The sequence below is a fragment of the Scyliorhinus torazame genome, chromosome 21, assembly GCF_047496885.1.
Source record: "Scyliorhinus torazame isolate Kashiwa2021f chromosome 21, sScyTor2.1, whole genome shotgun sequence".
NCBI classification, from domain to species: Eukaryota; Metazoa; Chordata; class Chondrichthyes; order Carcharhiniformes; family Scyliorhinidae; genus Scyliorhinus; species Scyliorhinus torazame.
In genome coordinates this window covers 109,032,370-109,052,743 of record NC_092727.1, presented here as the reverse complement: position 1 = coordinate 109,052,743, position 20,374 = coordinate 109,032,370, and the positions used below count along the sequence as shown (strand labels likewise).

The following is a 20,374-nucleotide window of genomic DNA, read 5'->3' as shown; positions in this document are numbered from 1 at the left end:
CTCCACCCACACTCTGACATCACTGAAAAACACCCATTTCTTAAGGTACATTTCTTAAACACCCATTTCTTAAAGGTACTCTCACATGACACCAGGTAAAATGTTGCAAGCACTATAAAAAGGAGCCCTGTCCTTGGGTTATGTCAGGATGTGACCAGAGAGTTGGCCCAAGTTTTGGATAGAGACTTGGTTTCAAGCCTCAGTTCAGCAAGTTCAAGATGCAGAAGATAAAATGTGTGGTTGAAAATAGGAACCAGAATCGCTTCTCGGCCTTTTGGTTAAGATTGAGCTTGAGGTTAGGTGTAATGCCTGGATCTGGTATGTCTTTCTTGTGGGGACCATGAATTGGATTCAATGTGAATTGGTGTTTGGAGCAGGCAAGGAGCTGGATTAGGAGTTTGCCCCTGTCCACTCTGTGCTTTGGCTTTGTAATTCTGATAAAGGAAATTAAAAAAAAAAAAGAAAATAGGAACCAGAATATCCTCCTCGTATGATCAGCAGCAAAGAGCCTGAACTGGAGTTGGTGTAATGGTCAGCTTTTGATGAAGACTCAAAATATTAGCTCCACAGATGCTGTCAGACATGCCGATATTCTCCAGCATTTTCTGGGGGGTTTTCCGATTCCAACTTCCGCAGTAATTTGCTTTTATCTTGGTCTAATAGTCATCAGATTGTGCCTTATTCTTGCATTGGCGATGGTGTGGTTTTTTTATTTAAAATTTTTTTTTTTTTAATTACTTTTTGTGAGTTACAAAGCCATGGCTCAGAGTGTGGGTCAGGGGCAAACCCCTAAACCAGCTCCTTCCCTGCTCCAAAAACCAATTCAAATTCAAATTGAATCCAATTCATGGTCCCCACAAGTGAGACGTACCAGATCTGAGCCAAAAGGCTACTACACTTGACCTTAGCCAAAAGGCCGAGAAGTAATGGTGTGGTTTTTAAAAAAATGTCTGTTTTAAAACCATGACGCAGCTGTTATTTAAGCGATTGCTGAAGCATGAAAGAGAATTTCCTTGCTGCTCTTGTTATCCATTTTGTGATCAGCTCTTGTAACTAAAGTTGACAATGGGCTAATGGGCCTGGGTACATTTTTTTAAATAGAAATTTAGAGTACCCATTTCATTCTTTCATATTAAGGGGCAATTTTAGCGTGGCCAATCCACCTACCCTGCACATCATTTTCGGTTGTGGGGGCGGAACCCACCCAAACACTGGGAGAATGTGCAAACAGCACACGGACGGTGACCCAGAGCCGGGATCGAACCTGGGACCTTGGCGCCGTGAGGCAGCAATGCTAACCACTGCGCCACCGTGCTGCCCACAGGCCTAGGTAAATTTAATTCCCATTGTTAAAATCCACAGAACCACCCTATAATCACATTTGGTAAATCCTGCAATAAATGCTTGTAAGCTGTTTTTCTTCTAATCCAAAGCTTTTGATTATTTGAGTTCGAAAACATAAAGATGTGACTTTGCATGATTATGGATTTATTCTACGAATAGTACATGTTGATATTGCTTATTTATTTTGACTTCCAGATCATTGCGTAACTGCAGTCTGTCCTCCAAGCAGTAAATGTGTGAATCTTTTCATGTCGTATAAGTGTCAATGTCCCCTTGGGTTCTCTGATGTCACTGCTGGCTGTCAAGCAGGTAAAAAGGAATTATCAATGCTATAGTTTTGTGATAACATCCACACCAAACTCTCGATGCACATAAGCTATTTTTATATTACATGAGACCCAAGCTAGTATCTGATGTCTTGCAGCTGAGAGCTGGGGTATTTGCTAATACCCCAGTCGAGTCGAATGTAAAAGCAGCTTAAGATTTCACTCATTGGGAGTAAAGCAGGATGTATTTACATTGAGGAGTTGCTTGCTTGTGTTGTTGTGCAGTGTCTGCCATGCTCTTGGCTGTCCTGTTTTATAAATTTAGAGTACCAATTCATTTATTCCAATTAACGGACAATTTAGCGTGGTCAATCCACCTCGCCTGCACATCTTTGGGTTGTGGGGGCAAAACCCACGCAAACACGGGGAGAATGTGCAATCTCCACACGGACAGTGACCCAGAGCCGGGATCGAACCTGGGACCTCGGCGCCGTGAGGCAGCAATGCTAAACACTGCATCCCCGTGCTGCCCTTTGGATGTGCTTTTCAAAAAACAACTAGATACATAAGCTTGCTCCCTGCATGCTGTAGGACAGCTACTACTATGATTTGTTCTGCAATGCTCTGCATTATGGATATTAAATTGCTGATTCTAACTAATAAGCAATTATCCATACACTCATTTTCTGGCCACTGACTGCCGTCAATTTATACATCAGCAAGAACAAAAGTATTTCACCAGGGTGACTCCTTTAAGCCACTTTGTGATCTTATTGGTATGTCCAAAGGTTTATGTGTGTTTGTCCTTCCTGCACTAATGGAAACTAATTTAAGGTAAGTGGTGGAACAGAATCATTGGAATTGAAGCCTCCCTCTTCCTTTGACCAGGACAAGAGTAACTTGTGTCGGGTGAAAGTGGGTTAAATAAGGTAAGTCTGTCTGCAAAGATACGGGCCATTGAGATTCTCTTTTCCCGCCGGCAGTGCAGCCCTGCCCACTGGTAATGTCGGGTAGCTTCGATGGGAAATCCCATTGACAAGCAGCGGCAATAGGGAATCCCAGCCCAGCGAGCACCACGTCACCGAAAAACATGTGGTTGGGGGAACCAGAGAATCCAGCCCAGCTGTCCTTTTTGTACTTTAGAATCTGGCATTTTTCTTGTGTATTTGAGATACACTGCTCCATGCTGGTCTTGATCGCATTTTGTAATTAATACTGAGAATTGAATTATATACGTTTTCATACCTAGAGTGTGAATTTGACTCAGTTATAGAACTCTCTCCTTTTTTTGAGTTCGGCATTTTGAGGGTTTAACGGCCATTCCAAACTTGAGTGCACAATGTAAGGTGATACTTTTGTGCAATACCTACTGATGGACTGTTGCAAAGATGTTGGGCGGGATTCTCACATTTCGGCAGAGTGCCCACGCTGTTGGAAACGCTATCGCGTTTCACGACTGCGTGAACGGGCCACTGGGAGTACTGATTCTGGCCCCTACAGGGGGCCAGCGCGGCGCTGGAACGGTTCACGCCACTCCAGCCTTCCATCCCAGTGTGAACTGTGCGCCGTGGGATCCGCGCATGCGCGGTGGCCTCCCTCAGCGCGCCGGCCCCAACACAACATGGCGTGGGAGTTCAGGGGCCGGCGCGGAAGAAAATATGCCCGGGGAGCGAGAGGCCAGCCCGTCGATCGGTGGGCCCCGATCATGGGCCAGGCCCCATCGGAGGCCCCTCCCGGGGTCGGAGCCCCCCCCCCCGCCCCCCACAGGCCGCCTCCCGACCCTGCGCAGAGAGTTCCCGCCAGCTGCAACCAGGTGTACAGCAGCCCGCGACCGGCACCGCGCCAATCACGCCGGCACCAAATGCGCCGGTGCCAGTGGCACTGATTCTCCGCTCTGCGAAGAATCATGTGCTGGCGTCGGGGTGGCGAGGCCTGGTTGCGGGGATTCTCCGGCCCGGCCCCGGGCTGGGAAAATCCTGCCCGTTGTCCTAAACTTAGACTTTTGCCTCACTTGAAGAGTCTATCTCCCTGTTCTCCAAGCAATACTTTTTTGTGAACAGCAGCAGAATCCAGGTATGCTGCCTAACCCTTATCTTCAACTAATGCTTGGGGGTGGCACGGTAGCACAGCGGTTAGCACTGCTGGCTCATGGTGCTGAGGACCCAGGTTCGATCCTGGCCCTGGCTCACTGTACGTGTGGTGTTTACACATTCTACCCGTGTCTGAGTGGGTCTCACCCCCACAACCCAAAGAAGTGTAGGGTAGGTGGATTGGCCTTGCTAAATTGCCCCTTAATTGGAAAATAAATCTTCAACTAATGCCACCAAAATAGATTGGCTGTCGTTTGCCTACATTTCCAAAGGAATTAATGTCTGTCAAGTCGTTCAGGGTAACGAGGAAATGGAAGTTGCTATATCAATGTTGTATCGATAATTAGCACTGTTGCTTCACAGCACCAGGGACCCGGGTTCGATTCCCAGCTTAGGTCACTGTCGGTGCGGAGTCTGCACGTTCTGCCTGCGTGGGTTTCTCGGTGTCCTGGTTTCCTCCCACAAGTTCTGAAAGACGTGCTTGTTAGGTGAATTGGACATTCTGAATTCTCCCCAATGTACCTGAACAGGTGCCAAAGTGTGGCGACTAAGGAATTTTCACAGTAATGTCATTGCAGTGTTAATGTAAGCCTACTTGTAACACTAACAAAGATTATTATTATTAGATATTATATGGTTCTGTCTCTTATCTCCGACAAACTCCATTTTATCCATTCCATGAAGGGCCTGTATGTTGCATATGTCCCTCTCCCCCTTGTGCAGTCATTTTCACCGATGTTAAGCATGATAATTATTTCCTGTTGCATTGAACAACTCAGTATTTTTAAAATCTATTTGTGGAACATTTTCCTACTCCTTTCTGTTTGTGGGTAAGGTTAGCTGGCAAACTGAAAATGACAATAACAGGAATTCACACCTCATAATCTATCTCTTCCTCATGGATTCAGACCAGAGCTCAGGAAGACAATCTGTTTGCCTATGGCTTTTTAATTGGCGTGATTGAATACTTATACTAACTGTCCAGGCTAGATGGTTATTATGCCAATGTTTTATTTCCGCGTCTTTCTTTCTAGTGAGAATCTTCCCTGGAATTTTGCACTTACAAAATGCCACTTTTACGGATGACCTGAAAGAAATATACTCCAGGGCGTTCTATGAAATGGCAACAAAAACAGAAAACGAGGTTGGTTAACCATCCATCAAGTTTAACTATTTTTTTCTCAATTCATATTTGGTTGTATGTGTCAGCTACCTGCACAACACTGCAATTTGGGTTTATTAGTCCAACGGCATTCTCTGATTATGGAGAATTGATCCCCTTTTGAGATGGAACTTCAAAGTATAGTCACCAGTAGCACATCTCTTTCTATGGTTAGAGAAGAACCCCAGATTTGCAGCCTGATCACTGTCCTGTCCTCCAGCGTGAGTTACAGGGCTACTTGTCATGACTGAAAACTTGGATTCGCCAGTCTGGAGGAGCTAAGGGAGAGGGTAGAGCTGCAGAGGGGGGAGTGAGTTCAGGTATCTGCAGGTTAGGGTCTTTACGCAAAAGATCTGGAGGGGGTTCCCTAGGTTGCCGGCATACACCCTGCTGGAGCAACTGCTGCTTCCGGACATGGAAGGAGAGGGAAGAATTGGGGATATATACAAGTGGCTGGGGTGACAGGGAGGCGAGCGAGTGGTGAAGAGCGAGGAGAAATGAGAAGGGGAGTTGGGAGGGGTGATCAATTGTGGAATATGGACTGCGTAGGGGAAACGGGACCTCCTCTTGTGCAAGGATGAGCCTGTTACAATATAAGGTGGTGACAGGGTGCATATGACTCGGGTGAGAATGAGTGGGTTCTTCCAGGGGTAGCAGATGAGTTTGAGAGGTGAGGGCGGAGGCCAGCGAATCACGCGCACAAGTTTTGGGGTTGTGAAAAATTGGGAAGATTCTGAGAGGGTGTGCTCACGGTCTTAGCCAGGATAGTGGAGGAGGAGGTGGACGATATTTGGGGTTTCAGAGGAGCCGGAGCTCATGGAGAGGAGGAAGGCTGATGCCTTCACCTCTCTGATTGCATGGCAGCGAATTTTACTGGAGTGGCGGCAGGCATCGCCACCGGGGGTAGCGACTTGGTTGGGCGACCAATACGACTTCCTGCGGTTGGAGAGGATACAATATGAGTTTAGGGGCTCTGCAGAGGCGTTTGAGAAAAGGTGGGGGGTGCTTGTGACCATGTTTGAGGAGCTGTTCGTCACAAGGGAAGGGGGGAGGTGAAAAAGGGGAAACATTTGTACAGACTGTATAGTTGATTGCTGGGGAATATGTTTCCCCCGCGGGGTGTTTGTGTTGTAACCTGTTTTGATACATGTTTGTAATAAAATACATTTTTTTTGTTTAAAAATGACAGAAAACTTGAGGTTTGCCCAAAAGCGCTGCCCAGATAGGGAATCGTGAACACAAATAAATCGCACCTGGCATTGTGTTGAAATGCTCCTGCTGGCTAACCTCTCCTCAATTAGTTAAGCTCCAATAAGGGGACATCCTGCCGGATTTTCTATTGATCCACTGACCAGCCGTGTTTAATTAACAGGTGGAACCTTTTGTTGTCATGGCTGAATTGAATAGGGAAGAGAAACAGGAGCCTTTTTTTTTGAAGGCCGTTTTTGTGTTTACGAAAAGCTGAGAAATGTACGTTGCCATGATTTTTTTTTACTAATAGGGTGACCTCAAGTGTTCAGGTTGGTTTACTTGCTTTTCACGTGCAATTTTTATTTTTTTATATATTTCGAGTACCCACTTCATTTCAATGTGGCCAATCCACCCACCCATCCCCACGCCGTGGGGGCGAAATCCACGCGCACACACAGGGAGAATATGCAAACGCCACACAGACAGTGACCCAGAGCCGCGATTGAACCCGGGACCCCAACACCGTGAGGCAGCAGCGCCAACCACTACGCCACCGCACTGCCCCTTGGAATTTTATTTAAAAAAAATAAATTTAGAGTACCCAATTCATTTTTTTCAATTAAGGTCCAATTTAACATGACCAATCCACCTACCCTGCACATCTCTGGGGTGTGGGGGCGAAACCCACGCAAACACAGGGAGAATGTGCAAACTCCACATTGTGTACAGTTTTGGTCGCCTCATTTTAGGAAGGATGTGGAAGCTTTGGAAAAGGTGCAAAGAAGATTTACCAGGATGTTGCCTGGAATGGAGAGTAGGTCTTACGAGGAAAGGTTGAGGGTGCTAGGCCTTTTCTCATTAGAACGGAGAAGGATGAGGGGCGACTTGATAGAGGTTTATAAGATGATCAGGGGAATAGATAGAGTAGACAGTCAGAGACTTTTTCCCCGGGTGGAACAAACCATTACAAGGGGACATAAATTTAAGGTGAAAGGTGGAAGACATAGGAGGGATATCAGAGGTAGGTTCTTTACCCAGAGAGCAGTGGGAGCACGGAATGCACTGCCTGTGGAAGTAGTTGAGTCGGAAACATTAGGGACCTTCAAGCAGCTATTGGATAGGTACATGGATTACGGTAAAATGATATAGTGTAGATTTATTTGTTCTCAAGGGCAGCACGGTAGCATTGTGGATAGCACAATTGCTTCACAGCTCCAGGGTCCCAGGTTCGATTCCGGCTTGGGTCACTGTCTGTGCGGAGTCTGCACGTCCTCCCCGTGTCTGCGTGGGTTTCCTCCGGGTGCTCCGGTTTCCTCCCACAGTCCAAAGATGTGCGGGTTAGGTGAATTGGCCAATGATAAATTGCCCTTAATGTCCAAATTGCCCTTGGTGTTGGGTGGAGGTGTTGAGTTTGGGTAGGGTGCTCTTTCCAAGAGCCGGTGCAGACTCATAGGGCCGAATGGCCTCCTTCTGCACTGTAAATTCAATGATAATCTATGATTAATCTAGGACAAAGGTTCGGCACAACGTCGTGGGCCGAAGGGCCTGTTCTGTGCTGTATTTTCTATGTTCTATGTTCCACACGGACAGTGACCCAGAGCCGGGATCGAACCTGGGACCTTGGCGCTGTGAGGCAACAGGGCTAACCCACTGTGCCACCGTGCTGCCCCCTTGAACTACTCAGTTGACCACAACCATAAGCTTCTTATTTCTCACAATCTTTTCACTCCCGCCTTCCACCACTAATACTAAATAAGACCATAAGACCATAAGACATAGGAGTGGAAGTAAGGTCATTCGGCCCATCGAGTCCACTCCACCATTCAATCATGGCTGATTTCAACTCCATTTACCCGCTCTCTCTCCATAGCCCTTAATTCCTTGAGAAATCAAGAATTTATCAACTTCTGTCTTAAAGACACTCAACGTCCCGGCCTCCACCGCCCTCTGTGGCAATGAATTCCACAGACCCACCACTCTCTGGCTGAAGAAATTTCTCCTCATCTCTGTTCTAAACTGACTCCCTTTTATTCTAAGGCTGTGCCTCCGGGTCCTAGTCTCCCCTGCTAATGGAAACAACTTCCCTACATCCACCCTATCTAATGCAGTAACAATTTAACAATATGCAGCATAGGAACACTGAAACCTCCTTGCCTTTGAGCAATTACTCTGAAAACTAATTAGTTGGGCTGTGAAAGTTCTACTCCTACAGTCAAAGATGGAAATGCTGACACAATTCTTCAAATTTCTTTTTGTTTTCTCCCCATTGTAATTAGATGAAGGGTTTCTTCAAAGACAACAATGACTACTTCAAATCTGTTGTTCGGAAATTTACGTAAGTATACACTTTATAATCTAGAACCTCAAATCGCTAATTCCGAGCATGTGCTATATCCTGCATTCCGGTTGAAAATGCACGTCAGCCTATTCAGATGGACCATCAAGTGGGGTTACCCCAAGGTCACCAAATCGGACTTTGCAAAAGTGGCTCTTGTCGGACAGAATTAGCATAAAAAAGAAACTCACAAGACCAATCAAACTAAAATAAGCTCTAACATAAGCAAATCATGTTCCAACAAAAGCTGAGCCTGTGGGTAGAAGATGTGCAATGCCCTGCAGTATCCATCGATTGTGGAAGCTCAGAGTTAAGACCCTTGAATGTTTGTGCATTATGCAAGTTAATACTGATTCCTTATGTATTTAGAGATTTTTTGATTTTTTTCCCCCCCCACCACCCTGTTCAGTTTCAACATTTAAAGGTTTTTTCCTCTGTGCATTTTTCCAGGCAAACAGCTATTGTCCTCAGACATGTTAAGAATAATGTTTGTAGGTAGTGTTTCATTTATTTTAAACATGTAGAACAGGGAAGGGTTAGTTGAACAATGAAGGTATTCTTCTCCTCTTCGGCAATCCCTCGGGATCAAGAATGATCTGCTTCCTCTCCACTCCAGTGGGTTCTGAAAAGGCTGATAGGCCGAATCACGATTTACAGACTTTGTCACATGGGGGCAAGTGATGCTTGAACAGCTGGGTCGATGGGTTGTTCAGAGGTTTTCACACTCCCTCTGACACACAGTCTTTGCCTCTGCCTGCTCCTGATGTGCCTCTGTGGTTGATGCCTTCCCCAATAAATCTTCATTTTGGCCAGTCACCAAGTCAGGGTGGGTTAGTGGGGATGTTTGACCCCTTCGGAGATGCTTGGAGGACATCCCCACAACGTTTCCACTCTCCTCTTGGGGACGATGCTGCCGTGCAACCACCTTTATTGCTGCCAAATTGGGAGGAATTTGTGAAGGCCCCACTGGTGATACTTCTTCAATGGTTCGAGATGCCCGCTGTTGGCTTCTTGAGACCTGGGCTGTTCATACTGGCGGGATCTTCCGGTCCTGCTGACAGCGCACCCAAACCGTGTATTTCCCAGCAGGTGGATTCAATGGGAAATCCCACTGATAGCAACAGAACCGGATGGGCAATGGTGGCGAGAAACTCAGCGGAAAGGCCCGAGAATCTTGCCCAACCATGACCACTAGGTTGGAGATCCTGGTCCTCAAATACGCTCATCTTCAATCAACCTAAGGCACATTGGAGGCGATGAGAAATTTTGTGGTCTATGTTTACCTCCATTGAGAAGAGGTGCCCATGTTTTACAACATCTCAACCATTTATCTTAATCAGTGGGGGTGGTAAATGCTTTAGTGGGATGCATGTTGTAAAGTTAGGCATGTAACTAGAATATATTAGTGAGGGATAGTGTTATAAAACAGTGGGGTGGGGGGGAGACAGGGGAAATTAACCACGTTGGAATGAGGTCGGTATTACGGGGATAGGAAAGGGGGGTTGGGCCACGGTAGGGTGCTCTTTCAAAGGGTCGGTGCAGACTAGATGGGCCGAATAGCTGCCTTCTGCACTGTAGGGATTCTGTGCTAACTCTGTGAACTCCGTTTGGGCCAGTTGTTTTAGGCAGTGTGTGAATTTGCATATCTATGTGGGGTGTTTTTGTATTGTCTCAGCATTAAGGCTTCCACAGTGCTGCACCAACTACATAATGGCCTGCAGACTGTCAAGTCGCAGTTTGGGCACAGCTGATTGCCGGTGATTTTAAGTTGAGTATGTGGAGAATTCTGGAAAGTATACATGTTTAGGCAGCTCACCTCGCCTTGTAAATGGAAGAATTGTACACTTGGCATTATATGTAGGTGGTAATGAAAACTGCGCAAAATGTCAAAATAACAGTTCTTTTGTGCATGAGGAAGGATCGGAAACTCAGGCTTTCAATTCATGGTGCCTTCCCTCTCCATCTGCTTGTACATAGAAGTGTCGCTGTCCATTTGTTTTCAACTGACTGCTCCATTTGCTTTGAATAATGTTTTGAGTTTAAATGTAAACTCACGAGCAGCTTCTGGTTTTCAGTAGATTTTCTTTTCTTTTGGTACGGTGGAGTTGCGACTAAAATCTATTTTGGACCACAACTGCACTGCCTCAGAATTGCCATCTCCAGAGAAGGTTGGAGCTGTTCCCAGACATTGAGTGAAACTTGTGGTAGTGCAGGATGAATGACTTTTAAGATTGTTAAAGATTTGCACTGCTTAAGGGAGAATGATGGTAAAATTGGCTCAAACCAAGGATGTGTTCATTGGTGCAAGAATATCCAGTACAGGGGCAGCACGGTGGCGCAGTGGGTTAGCCCTGCTGCCTCACGGTGCCGAGGTCCCAGGTTCGATCCCGGCTCTGGGTCACTGTCCGTGTGGAGTTTGCACATTTTCCCCGTGTTTGTGTGGGTTTCGCCCCCACAACCCAAAGATGTGCAGGGTAGATGGATTGGCCACGCTAAATTGGCCCTTAATTAGAAAAAAATGAATTGGTACTCTAAATGTATTTAAAATAAGGAAAAAACACTGTATTTATTTTATTCATTCAAAGGATTCGAAGGCTAGGCCAGCCTTCATTGCCCATCCATAAGTGCCCTTGAGAAGGTGGGGACGAGTAATCTTCTTGAACATCTGCAGCCCATGTAGTGTAGGTACAATGTTGTTAGGGATGGAGTTTCAGGATTTTGACCCAGCGACAGTGAAGGAATGTCGATATATATCCAAGTCCGGATGGTGTGTGGTTTGGAGGGGAACCTCCAGATGGTGGTGTTCCCATGTATCTGATGCCCTTGTCATCTTAGATGGTAGTGGTTGTGGGTCTGGAAGCTGCTGTCTAAGGATTCTTGGTGAGTTCCTTTTGTTGATGATATACACATCTACTGTGCATCGGTGATGGAGGGAGTGAATGTTTGCGGAAGGGATGCCAAGCAAGCGGGCTGCTTTGTCCTAGATAGTGTCAAGCTTCTTGAGTGTTGCACTCATGCAAGCTAGGGAAGATTATTCCATCACATTCCTGACTTGTGCTTTGGCAATTGTGGACACACTTTTTGGTTTCAGTTGCTCTCTGTAGGATTCTTAGCCTCTGACCTGCTCATGTAGCCACAATATTTAGATGGCTGGTCCAGTTCTGGTCCATGGTAACCCTCACCATGATAGTGGGGGATTCAGCAATGGTAATGCCATTGAATGTCAAGGGGGAATGGTTAGATTCTCTGTTTGGAGATGGTCATTGCTTGGCACTTGTGTGGCATGAATGTTGCTTTCCGGACTTCCGGGTGCGGCGATGACCAGCTAAGTCGCACGTTTCAGCAGCTCCCGGTGGAAAGGACTTTTGGGCTCTTAATAGGAGCCCCAACGGCAATTTTAACGGCTAAAAACACTGTGCGGTAAACCATAAGGGAATCCCCCCTGGACACGGATGGAAAAAGGAGAGGAAAGTGGCCGGATTGCGGTGGATCCTCTAAAGCAGCGGCCAGGAAGGCAGGCACAAAGCAAGATGGCGTCGGAAGGAGGCAGTTTAATATGGGGCCCTGACCAACAAGAGTTCCTGCGGCGTTGCGTGGAAGAACTTAAAAAGGAGATGAAGAAGGAGCTGTTGGCCCCGATATTACAGGCGATTGAAGGGCTAAAGGAGGAGCAAAAGACCCAGGAGCAGGAGCTTCGGGTCGTGAAGGCAAAGGCTGCTGAGAATGAGGACGACATACAGGGCCTGGTGGTGAAGACAGAGATGCACGAGGCACAGCACAAAAGGTGTGTGGAAAGGCTGGAGGTGCTGGAGAATAATGCGAGGAGGAAGAATTTAAGGATTCTTGGTCTTCCCGAAGGTGCAGAAGGGGCGGACGTCGGGGCATATGTGAGCACGATGCTGCACTTGTTAATGGGATCGGAGGCCCTGACGGGCCCGTTGGAGGTGGAGGGAGCCTATCGAGTTATGGCGCGAAGACCGAGGGCTGGAGAAATTCCTCGAGCCATAGTGGTGAGATTTCTCCGATATAAGGACAGAGAGATGGTCCTCAGATGGGCAAAGAAAACCCGGAGCAGTAGGTGGGAGAACGCGGTGATCCGCGTATATCAAGATTGGAGTGCGGAGGTGGCGAGAAGGAGGGCAAGCTTTAATCGGGCCAAGGCGGTGCTGCACAAAAGGAAGGTTAAATTTGGAATGCTGCAGCCGGCAAGACTGAGTCACACATCAAGGGAAACACCACTACTTTGAAACGGCAGAAGAGGCGTGGACATTTATTGTCGAGGAGAAACTGGAATAAGCGGGCTAGAAAAAGAACGTTTGGGACAAAGTGGTGGGGCGAATATGTGGGGTGAAGAGGGGGAAAAGGGGGAAGAGATGATTTCCCAAGTTGTTAATCCTGCGACCCTGTAACTTTTCTCTCTTCCCCATGTTGTGGGGGAGGGAGGAGGAGGAGCTGGGGGCGCCGGCCATTGGGGGCGGGGCCAAATGGGAAGCGCGGGCTTTGTTCCCGCGCTATGGTAATCATGGCGGGAACAGAGAAGCAGGAAGGAGGGGGCCTCGCACAGTGGGAGCCGAGGTCACGGGGGGAAGCCGAGGTCGGACAGAGTTTGCTGACTTCTGGGAGCAACATGGGGGGTGCAATTACGCTAGTGAGGGATCTAGCGGGGGGGGGGGGGGTTAACTGGGTTGCTGCTGCTGGGGAGAAGGGGGAGCTGGTATGGGGTGGGGTGGTCGGGGCGGGAGGGCGCCGTTGGGGGGAGATACAGCTACGTGGGAACCGGGTGAGGAGCTGGATTGTCGACAGGGGGGGGGGGTTAGATGGCTAGTCGACAGGGGGGGGGGGGTTAGTAAAGAGCCCCCCAACCCGGCTGATCACGTGGAATGTGAGAGGGCTGAACGGGCCGATAAAGAGGGCACGGGTACTCGCACACCTAAAGAAACTTAAGGCAGATGTGGTTATGCTGCAGGAGACGCATCTGAAACTGATAGACCAGGTCAGACTACGCAAAGGATGGGTGGGGCAGGTGTTTCATTCGGGGCTAGACGCAAAAAACAGGGGGGTGGCTATACTAGTGGGGAAGCGGGTAATGTTTGAGGCAAAGACCATAGTGGCAGATAGTGGGGGCAGATACGTGATGGTGAGTGGCAAATTGCAAGCGGAGGCGGTGGTCTTAGTGAACGTATATGCCCCGAACTGGGATGATGCCAACTTTATGAGGCGTATGTTAGGACGTATCCCGGACCTAGAGGTGGGGAAGTTGGTCATGGGTGGAGATTTTAATACGGTGCTGGACCCAGGGCTGGACAGGTCGAGGTCCAGGACCGGAAGGAGGCCGGCTGCAGCTAGGGTGCTGAAGGACTTTATGGAGCAGATGGGAGGAGTAGACCCCTGGAGATTTAGTAGACCTAGGAGTAAGGAGTTTTCGTTTTTCTCCTATGTCCACAAAGTTTATTCACGGATAGACTTTTTTGTTTTGGGAAGAGCACTGATCCCGAAGGTGACGGGGACGGAGTACACGGCTATAGCTATTTCGGATCACGCTCCACATTGGGTGGACCTGGAGATTGGGGAGGAAAAAGAACAGCGTCCACCCTGGAGAATGGACATGGGATTATTGGCAGATGAGGGGGGGTGTTTAAGGGTGAGGGGGTGTATTGAAAGGTACTTGGAACTCAATGATAATGGGGAGGTTCAGGTGGGAGTGGTCTGGGAGGCGCTGAAGGCAGTGGTTAGAGGGGAGCTGATATCTATTAGGGCACATAAAGGAGAGCAGGAGGGTAGGGAAAGGGAGCGGTTGTTGAAAGAACTTCTGAGGGTGGACAGACAATATGCGGAGGCACCGGAGGAGGGATTGTACAGGGAAAGGCAAAGGCTACATGTAGAATTTGACTTGTTGACTACGGGTAATGCAGAGGCACAATGGAGGAAGGCACAGGGTGTACAGTACGAATATGGGGCGAAGGCGAGCAGGTTGCTGGCCCACCAACTGAGGAAAAGGGGAGCAGCGAGGGAGATAGGGGGGGTGAGAGATGAGGAGGGAGAGATGGAGCGGGGAGCGGAGAGAGTGAATGGAGTGTTCAAGGCATTTTATGAAAGATTATATGAAGCTCAGCCCCCGGATGGGAAGGAGAGAATGATGTGCTTTCTGGATCAGCTGGAATTTCCTAAGGTGGAGGAGCAGGAGAGGGCGGGACTGGGAGCACAGATTGAGACGGAGGAAGTAGTGAAAGGGATTGGGAGCATGCAGGCGGGGAAGGCCCCGGGACCAGACGGATTCCCAGTTGAATTCTATAGGAAATATATGGACTTGCTGGCCCCGCTACTGATGAGAACCTTTAATGAGGCGAGGGAAAGGGGGCAGCTGCCCCCAACTATGTCAGAGGCAACGATATCGCTCCTCCTAAAGAAGGAAAAAGACCCGCTGCAATGCGGGTCCTATAGGCCTATTTCCCTCCTGAATGTGGACGCTAAGATTCTGGCCAAGGTAATGGCAACGAGGATAGAGGATTGTGTCCCGGGGGTGGTTCATGAGGACCAAACTGGGTTTGTGAAGGGGAGACAGCTGAATACAAATATACGGAGGCTGCTAGGCGTAATGATGATGCCCCCACCAGAGGGGGAAGCGGAGATAGTGGTGGCGATGGGTGCCGAGAAAGCATTTGATAGAGTGGAGTGGGATTATTTGTGGGAGGTTCTGAAGAGATTTGGCTTTGGAGATGGGTATATCAGATGGGTACAGTTGCTGTATAGGGCCCCAATGGCGAGCGTGGTCACGAATGGACGGGGGTCTGATTATTTTCGGCTCCATAGAGGGACGAGGCAGGGATGTCCTCTGTCCCCGTTATTGTTTGCACTGGCGATTGAGCCCCTGGCCATAGCATTGAGGGGTTCCAGGAAGTGGAGGGGAGTACTCAGGAGAGGAGAAGAACACCGGGTATCTCTGTATGCGGATGATTTGTTGCTATATGTGGCGGACCCGGCGGAGGGGATGCCAGAGATAATGCGGATACTTGGGGAGTTTGGGGAATTTTCAGGGTATAAATTGAACATGGGGAAAAGTGAGTTGTTTGTGGTGCATCCAGGGGAGCAGAGCAGAGAAATAGAGGATTTACCGTTGAGGAAGGTAACAAGGGACTTTCGGTACTTGGGGATCCAGATAGCCAAGAATTGGGGTACATTACATAGGCTTAATTTAACGCGGTTGGTGGAACAGATGGAGGAGGACTTTAAGAGATGGGACATGGTGTCCCTGTCACTGGCAGGGAGGGTGCAGGCGGTTAAAATGGTGGTCCTCCCGAGATTCCTTTTTGTGTTTCAGTGCCTCCCGGTGGTGGGGTCACGAAGGCATTTTTCAAAAGAATCGAGAAGAGTATTATGAGTTTTGTGTGGGCCGGGAAGACCCCGAGAGTGAGGAGGGGATTTTTGCAGCGTAGTAGGGACAGGGGGAGCTGGCACTACCGAGCCTAAGTGAGTACTACTGGGCCGCCAATATTTCAATGGTGTGTAAGTGGATGGGAGAAGAGGAGGGAGCGGCGTGGAAGAGATTGGAGAGGGCGTCCTGCAGTGGGACTAGCCTACAAGCTATGGTGACGGCACCGTTGCCGTTCTCACCGAAGAAATACACCACAAGCCCGGTGGTGGTGGCTACATTGAAGATTTGGGGGCAGTGGAGACGGCATAGGGGAAAGACGGGAGCCTCGGTGCGGTCCCCAATAAGAAATAACCATAGGTTTGTTCCGGGGAGAATGGATGGGGGATTTGGAGCATGGCAAAGAGCAGGGGTAGCACAATTGAGAGATCTGTTTGTAGATGGGACGTTTGTGAGTCTGGGAGCGCTGATGGAAAAATATGGGTTGCCCCAAGGGAATGCATTTCGGTATATGCAACTGAGGGCTTTTGCGAGGCAACAGGTGAGGGAATTCCCGCAGCTCCCGACGCAGGAGGTGCAGGATAGAGTGATCTCAGAGACATGGGTGGGGGTGGTAAGGTGTTGGACATATATAGGGAAATGAGGGACGAGGGGGAGATCATGGTAGATGAGCTGAAAGGGAAATGGGAAGAAGAGCTGGGGGAGGAGATTGAGGAGGGGCTGTGGGCTGATGCCCTACGTAGGGTAAACTCATCGTCCTCGTGTGCCAGGCTAAGCCTGATACAATTTAAGGTGTTACACAGGGCGCATATGACTGGAGCACGGCTCAGTAAATTTTTTGGGGTAGAGGATAGGTGTGCGAGATGCTCGAGAAGCCCAGCGAATCACACCCACATGTTCTGGTCATGCCCGGCACGACAGGGGTTTTGGGTGGGGGTGGCAAAGGTGCTTTCGAAGGTGGTGGGGGTCCAGGTCGAACCAAGCTGGGGGTTGGCTATATTTGGGGTTGCAGAAGAGCCGGAGGCGAGAGAGGCTGATGTTTTGGCCTTTGCGTCCCTAGTAGCCCGGCGCAGGATATTGTTAATGTGGAAGGAAGCCAAACCCCCGGGTGTGGAGATCTGGATAAACGACATGGCAGGGTTTATAAAGTTAGAACGGATTAAGTTCGTACTAAGGGGTTCGGCTCAAGGGTTCACCAGGCGGTGGCAACCGTTCGTCGACTACCTCACAGAAAGATAGAGGGAATGGAAAAGAAGAAGACAACAGCAGCAACCCAGGGGGGAGGGGGGGGGGAGGAATCGGACGGACTCTCAGGGATGTTATTGTATATGTATAGGCACTTGTTTTAGGTAATGTATATTGGACTGTTGGATTGTATCTTTGGAGAGTATTTATTTTTGACCAGGCAGTTGCCATTTAGTTTGGTTTTCGTTTCTGTTCATATATTATTTATTTATTTGTTTAAAACTGGCCGCTGTTATTTATATTGCTTTATTGTTGTTTAAAAGAAACACTACGTACTGTTATGTTTGGCCAAAAAATCTTGAATAAAATATATATTTTTTTTAATAAATGAATGTTGCTTTCCGACTGTCAGCCCAAGTCTGATATTGTCCAGGTCTTGCTGCATTTGGATATGGGCTGCTTCAGTATCTGAGGAGGCTGAACATTATGTAATCATTAGTGAATATCCCCACTTCTGACTTGATGATGGAAGGAAGGTCATTGATGAAGCAGGCTCAGATGGTTGGGCCTACGACACTACCCTGAGTGATGTCCTGGAGCTGAGATGATTGACCTCCAACAGGCACAACCATTTTCCTTTGTGCCAGGTATGACTCTAACAAGTGGAGAGTTTTCTGCCTGATTCCCATTGTCTCCAGTTTTGATGGGGCTCCATGATGCCATATTCTTTCAAATGCTGCCTTGATGTCAAGAGCAGTCACTCTGGAATTCAACTCTTTTTTTGCCCTAGCAAAACATGAACTGAGCATCAGTGAGCGTTTTATTGGTAAGCAAGAGCTGCTTGATTCCACTGTTCATGACCCATTCCATCACTTTACTGATGATCAAGAGTAGACTGTTGGGGCAGTAATTGGTTGGGTTGGATTTGTCCTGCTTTTTGTGTACAAGACACACCTGGTTCCACATTGCTATATAGATGCCAGTATTGTATCTGTACTGGAGCAGCTTGGCCAGAACGTGTCATGTTCCTAAGCCAAGCTGTTGCAGTACAGCGCACGGACATCTACCTGGCAATGTGGAAAATTGTCCAGGTGTGGCCTGCCACATCAGTGGGCAGCACGGCAGCATAGTGGTTAGCACAATTGCTTCACAGCTCCAGGGTCCCAGGTTCGATTCCGGCTTGGGTCACTGTCTGTGCGGAGTCTGCACATCCTCCCCGTGTGTGCGTGGGTTTCCTCCGGGTGCTCCGGTTTCCTCCCACAGTCCAAAGATGTGCAGGTTGGGTGGATTGGCCATGATAAATTGCCCTTAGTGTCCAAAATTTCCCTTAGTGTTGGGTGGGGTTACTGGGTTATGGGGATAGGGTGGAGGTGGTGACCTTGGGTAGGGTGCTCTTTCCAAGAGTCGGTGCAGACTCGATGGGCCGAATGGCCTCCTTCTGCACTGTAAATTCTATGATAATCAAGTGATGGTAGTCAGAAATGCCAGCAATTTATAAACTGGGCAAAAATGGGGTTGCATAATGGCACAGTGCTTAGCACTGTTTCCTCACAGCACTGAGGACCCGGGTTCGATCCTGGGTCATTGTCCATATGGAGTCTACATATTCTCCCCGTGTCTGCAAGGGTCTCACCCCACAACCCAAAGATGTGCAGGTAGGTGGATTGGCCATGCTAAATTGCCCTTTGGAATGTTTTTTTTAAAAAAACTGAGCGAAAACATCTTCAAATCTATAACATGCAATTAAGAGATTTCTTCCAATATGTAAAACTGGGTACAGCTTCAATTGTTGAGCTCCAATCCATTGCATCTAAGCACAAAATGATAAAAGGCCATGAACAAGAAAATTAAGTGTGAATGGTTATTGAAGTGTTCACTCTGTTTTTCCTCCATGTTCTCACTCTCTCTTCTCATTTCCCTTCCAACCCAATTGGTGGTGGTGGTTGGGGGGGGGGGGGGGGGGGGGGGGGGGGAGAGGCGGTGGTGTTGCATTCTCAGGGTAAACCTGGCTCTTTTTTCCTACCCTTCCTGCTTTACCTTTGAAGTGTTTTCCAAGCATCCCCAGCGCTGACTCTTGTAGTGACTTCCGAGAAAGTCCTCCGTTTGCATTCCGGTTATGAAGGTCTATGGTTTCCAGAAGAGTTTCAAGTTGGTAAATTCTGACATTACGAGACGGTTAACATTTAAAGTGGAGTTTGAAATCCCCATTGCTTACTGAAAGAATTAATAGTCGCTTGACTCTTGCTAGAAGAAAGAGACATCCTGTTGAGGCTTTTCATCCTGCAGTCATTAAGACAGACACTAGAAAGGGCAGCACGGTGGCACAGTGGGTAGCACTGCGGCCTCACGACGCCCAGGTCCCAGGTTCGATCGCGGCTCTGGGTCACTGTCCGTGTGGAGTTTGCACATTCTCCCTCTGTTTGTGTGGATTTCACCCCCACAACCCAAAAGAAGTGCAGGGTAGGTGGATTGGCCAAGCTAAATTACCACTTAATTGAAAAAATGAATTGGATACTCTAAATTTATTTTAAAAAAAGACAGACACTAGACTACCAAATTTCAAAGGAAACAACAATTTATACTGCATGAGAAAAGGGTTACTGATTGGTTGTCAGATTAGTTCTTTATGGTGCCATGGCAAATGCACCATAAAGCTATTGCTCCCCCTATGCGTTTATTCTAGAAAGATGCAATGTCTGCAGATATTATTTTGCCCTGCAGAGTACTGTGTATGGAATAAATGTCTCTCTTGCAACCCCAACTGACTATCTTAAATTGATTTTTCGTGTCATTCTTGGCACACTCAGGACTGCTCAGCAAGTGCTGCCCAATCGCAGAATCCTGTCAAATGTTGGACATTAGGCCATAATTTCCTGGTTCCCCGGTGTCGCATTTAGTGGTGGGGGGTATCCCAAAGGTGCTCTGGGAAATCCCTCTTGGAAGTTCCCACATAATGGTTTACCTGGCAATTGTGCGGAAGCTCGAAGCTCCTCTGGAAGATTGCACTGTTCTGGGAACCATCTGACAAAGTGATTTAAATTGCTAACTTTGGATGGTTCTGCAAGCTCTACCCTCATAGTTACTCTGAAAAAAAGCATTTGTAACTTCAGCGTAACTATTCTAAATGCCCAGAATGAGCCTCCAGAATGTTAGAAGTTTGGCCAGCTGTTGTATAAAGAGTCAAAAGTTGCTCACTCTAACGCAGTCAAGTAATTTAAAGGCCAACACAGACTGTGGAAATTCCAGGTTGTATTTCTGCAGCCTTTTATATAGTCTGCCAAATTTCATTATATAGTCTTCAATTGAGAAATCCTCTATTTTCCAGAACCTATCAAAATCCTTCTTATAAATATTATCCATATAACGTAATAGAGTCTGCAGACCTACTTCTGAGTCTAACTCTTCCAATTCCAGCTCAGAAAACATTTTGCT

The 20,374-nt window shown here is 47.9% G+C and overlaps 1 protein-coding gene and 1 non-coding gene across 4 annotated transcripts in view; one reads left to right on the top strand and one right to left on the bottom strand.

Annotated features, from left to right (window-relative positions):
• muc13b (mucin 13b, cell surface associated) overlaps positions 1–20,374 on the top strand; it is a 138,556-nt gene that overhangs the window by 72,425 nt on the left and 45,757 nt on the right. For all 3 annotated transcript variants that reach the window (XM_072487228.1, XM_072487230.1, XM_072487229.1), the window contains exons 3-5: positions 1,540–1,653; positions 4,735–4,844; positions 8,330–8,388. In XM_072487228.1, coding sequence (XP_072343329.1) covers positions 1,540–1,653; positions 4,735–4,844; positions 8,330–8,388 — 283 coding nt within the window. The remainder of the gene's footprint in view (positions 1–1,539; positions 1,654–4,734; positions 4,845–8,329; positions 8,389–20,374) is intronic.
• On the bottom strand, positions 730–928 carry LOC140398765 (U2 spliceosomal RNA). The gene has a single exon (XR_011937548.1). It is a non-coding gene; the product is annotated as a U2 spliceosomal RNA (small nuclear RNA).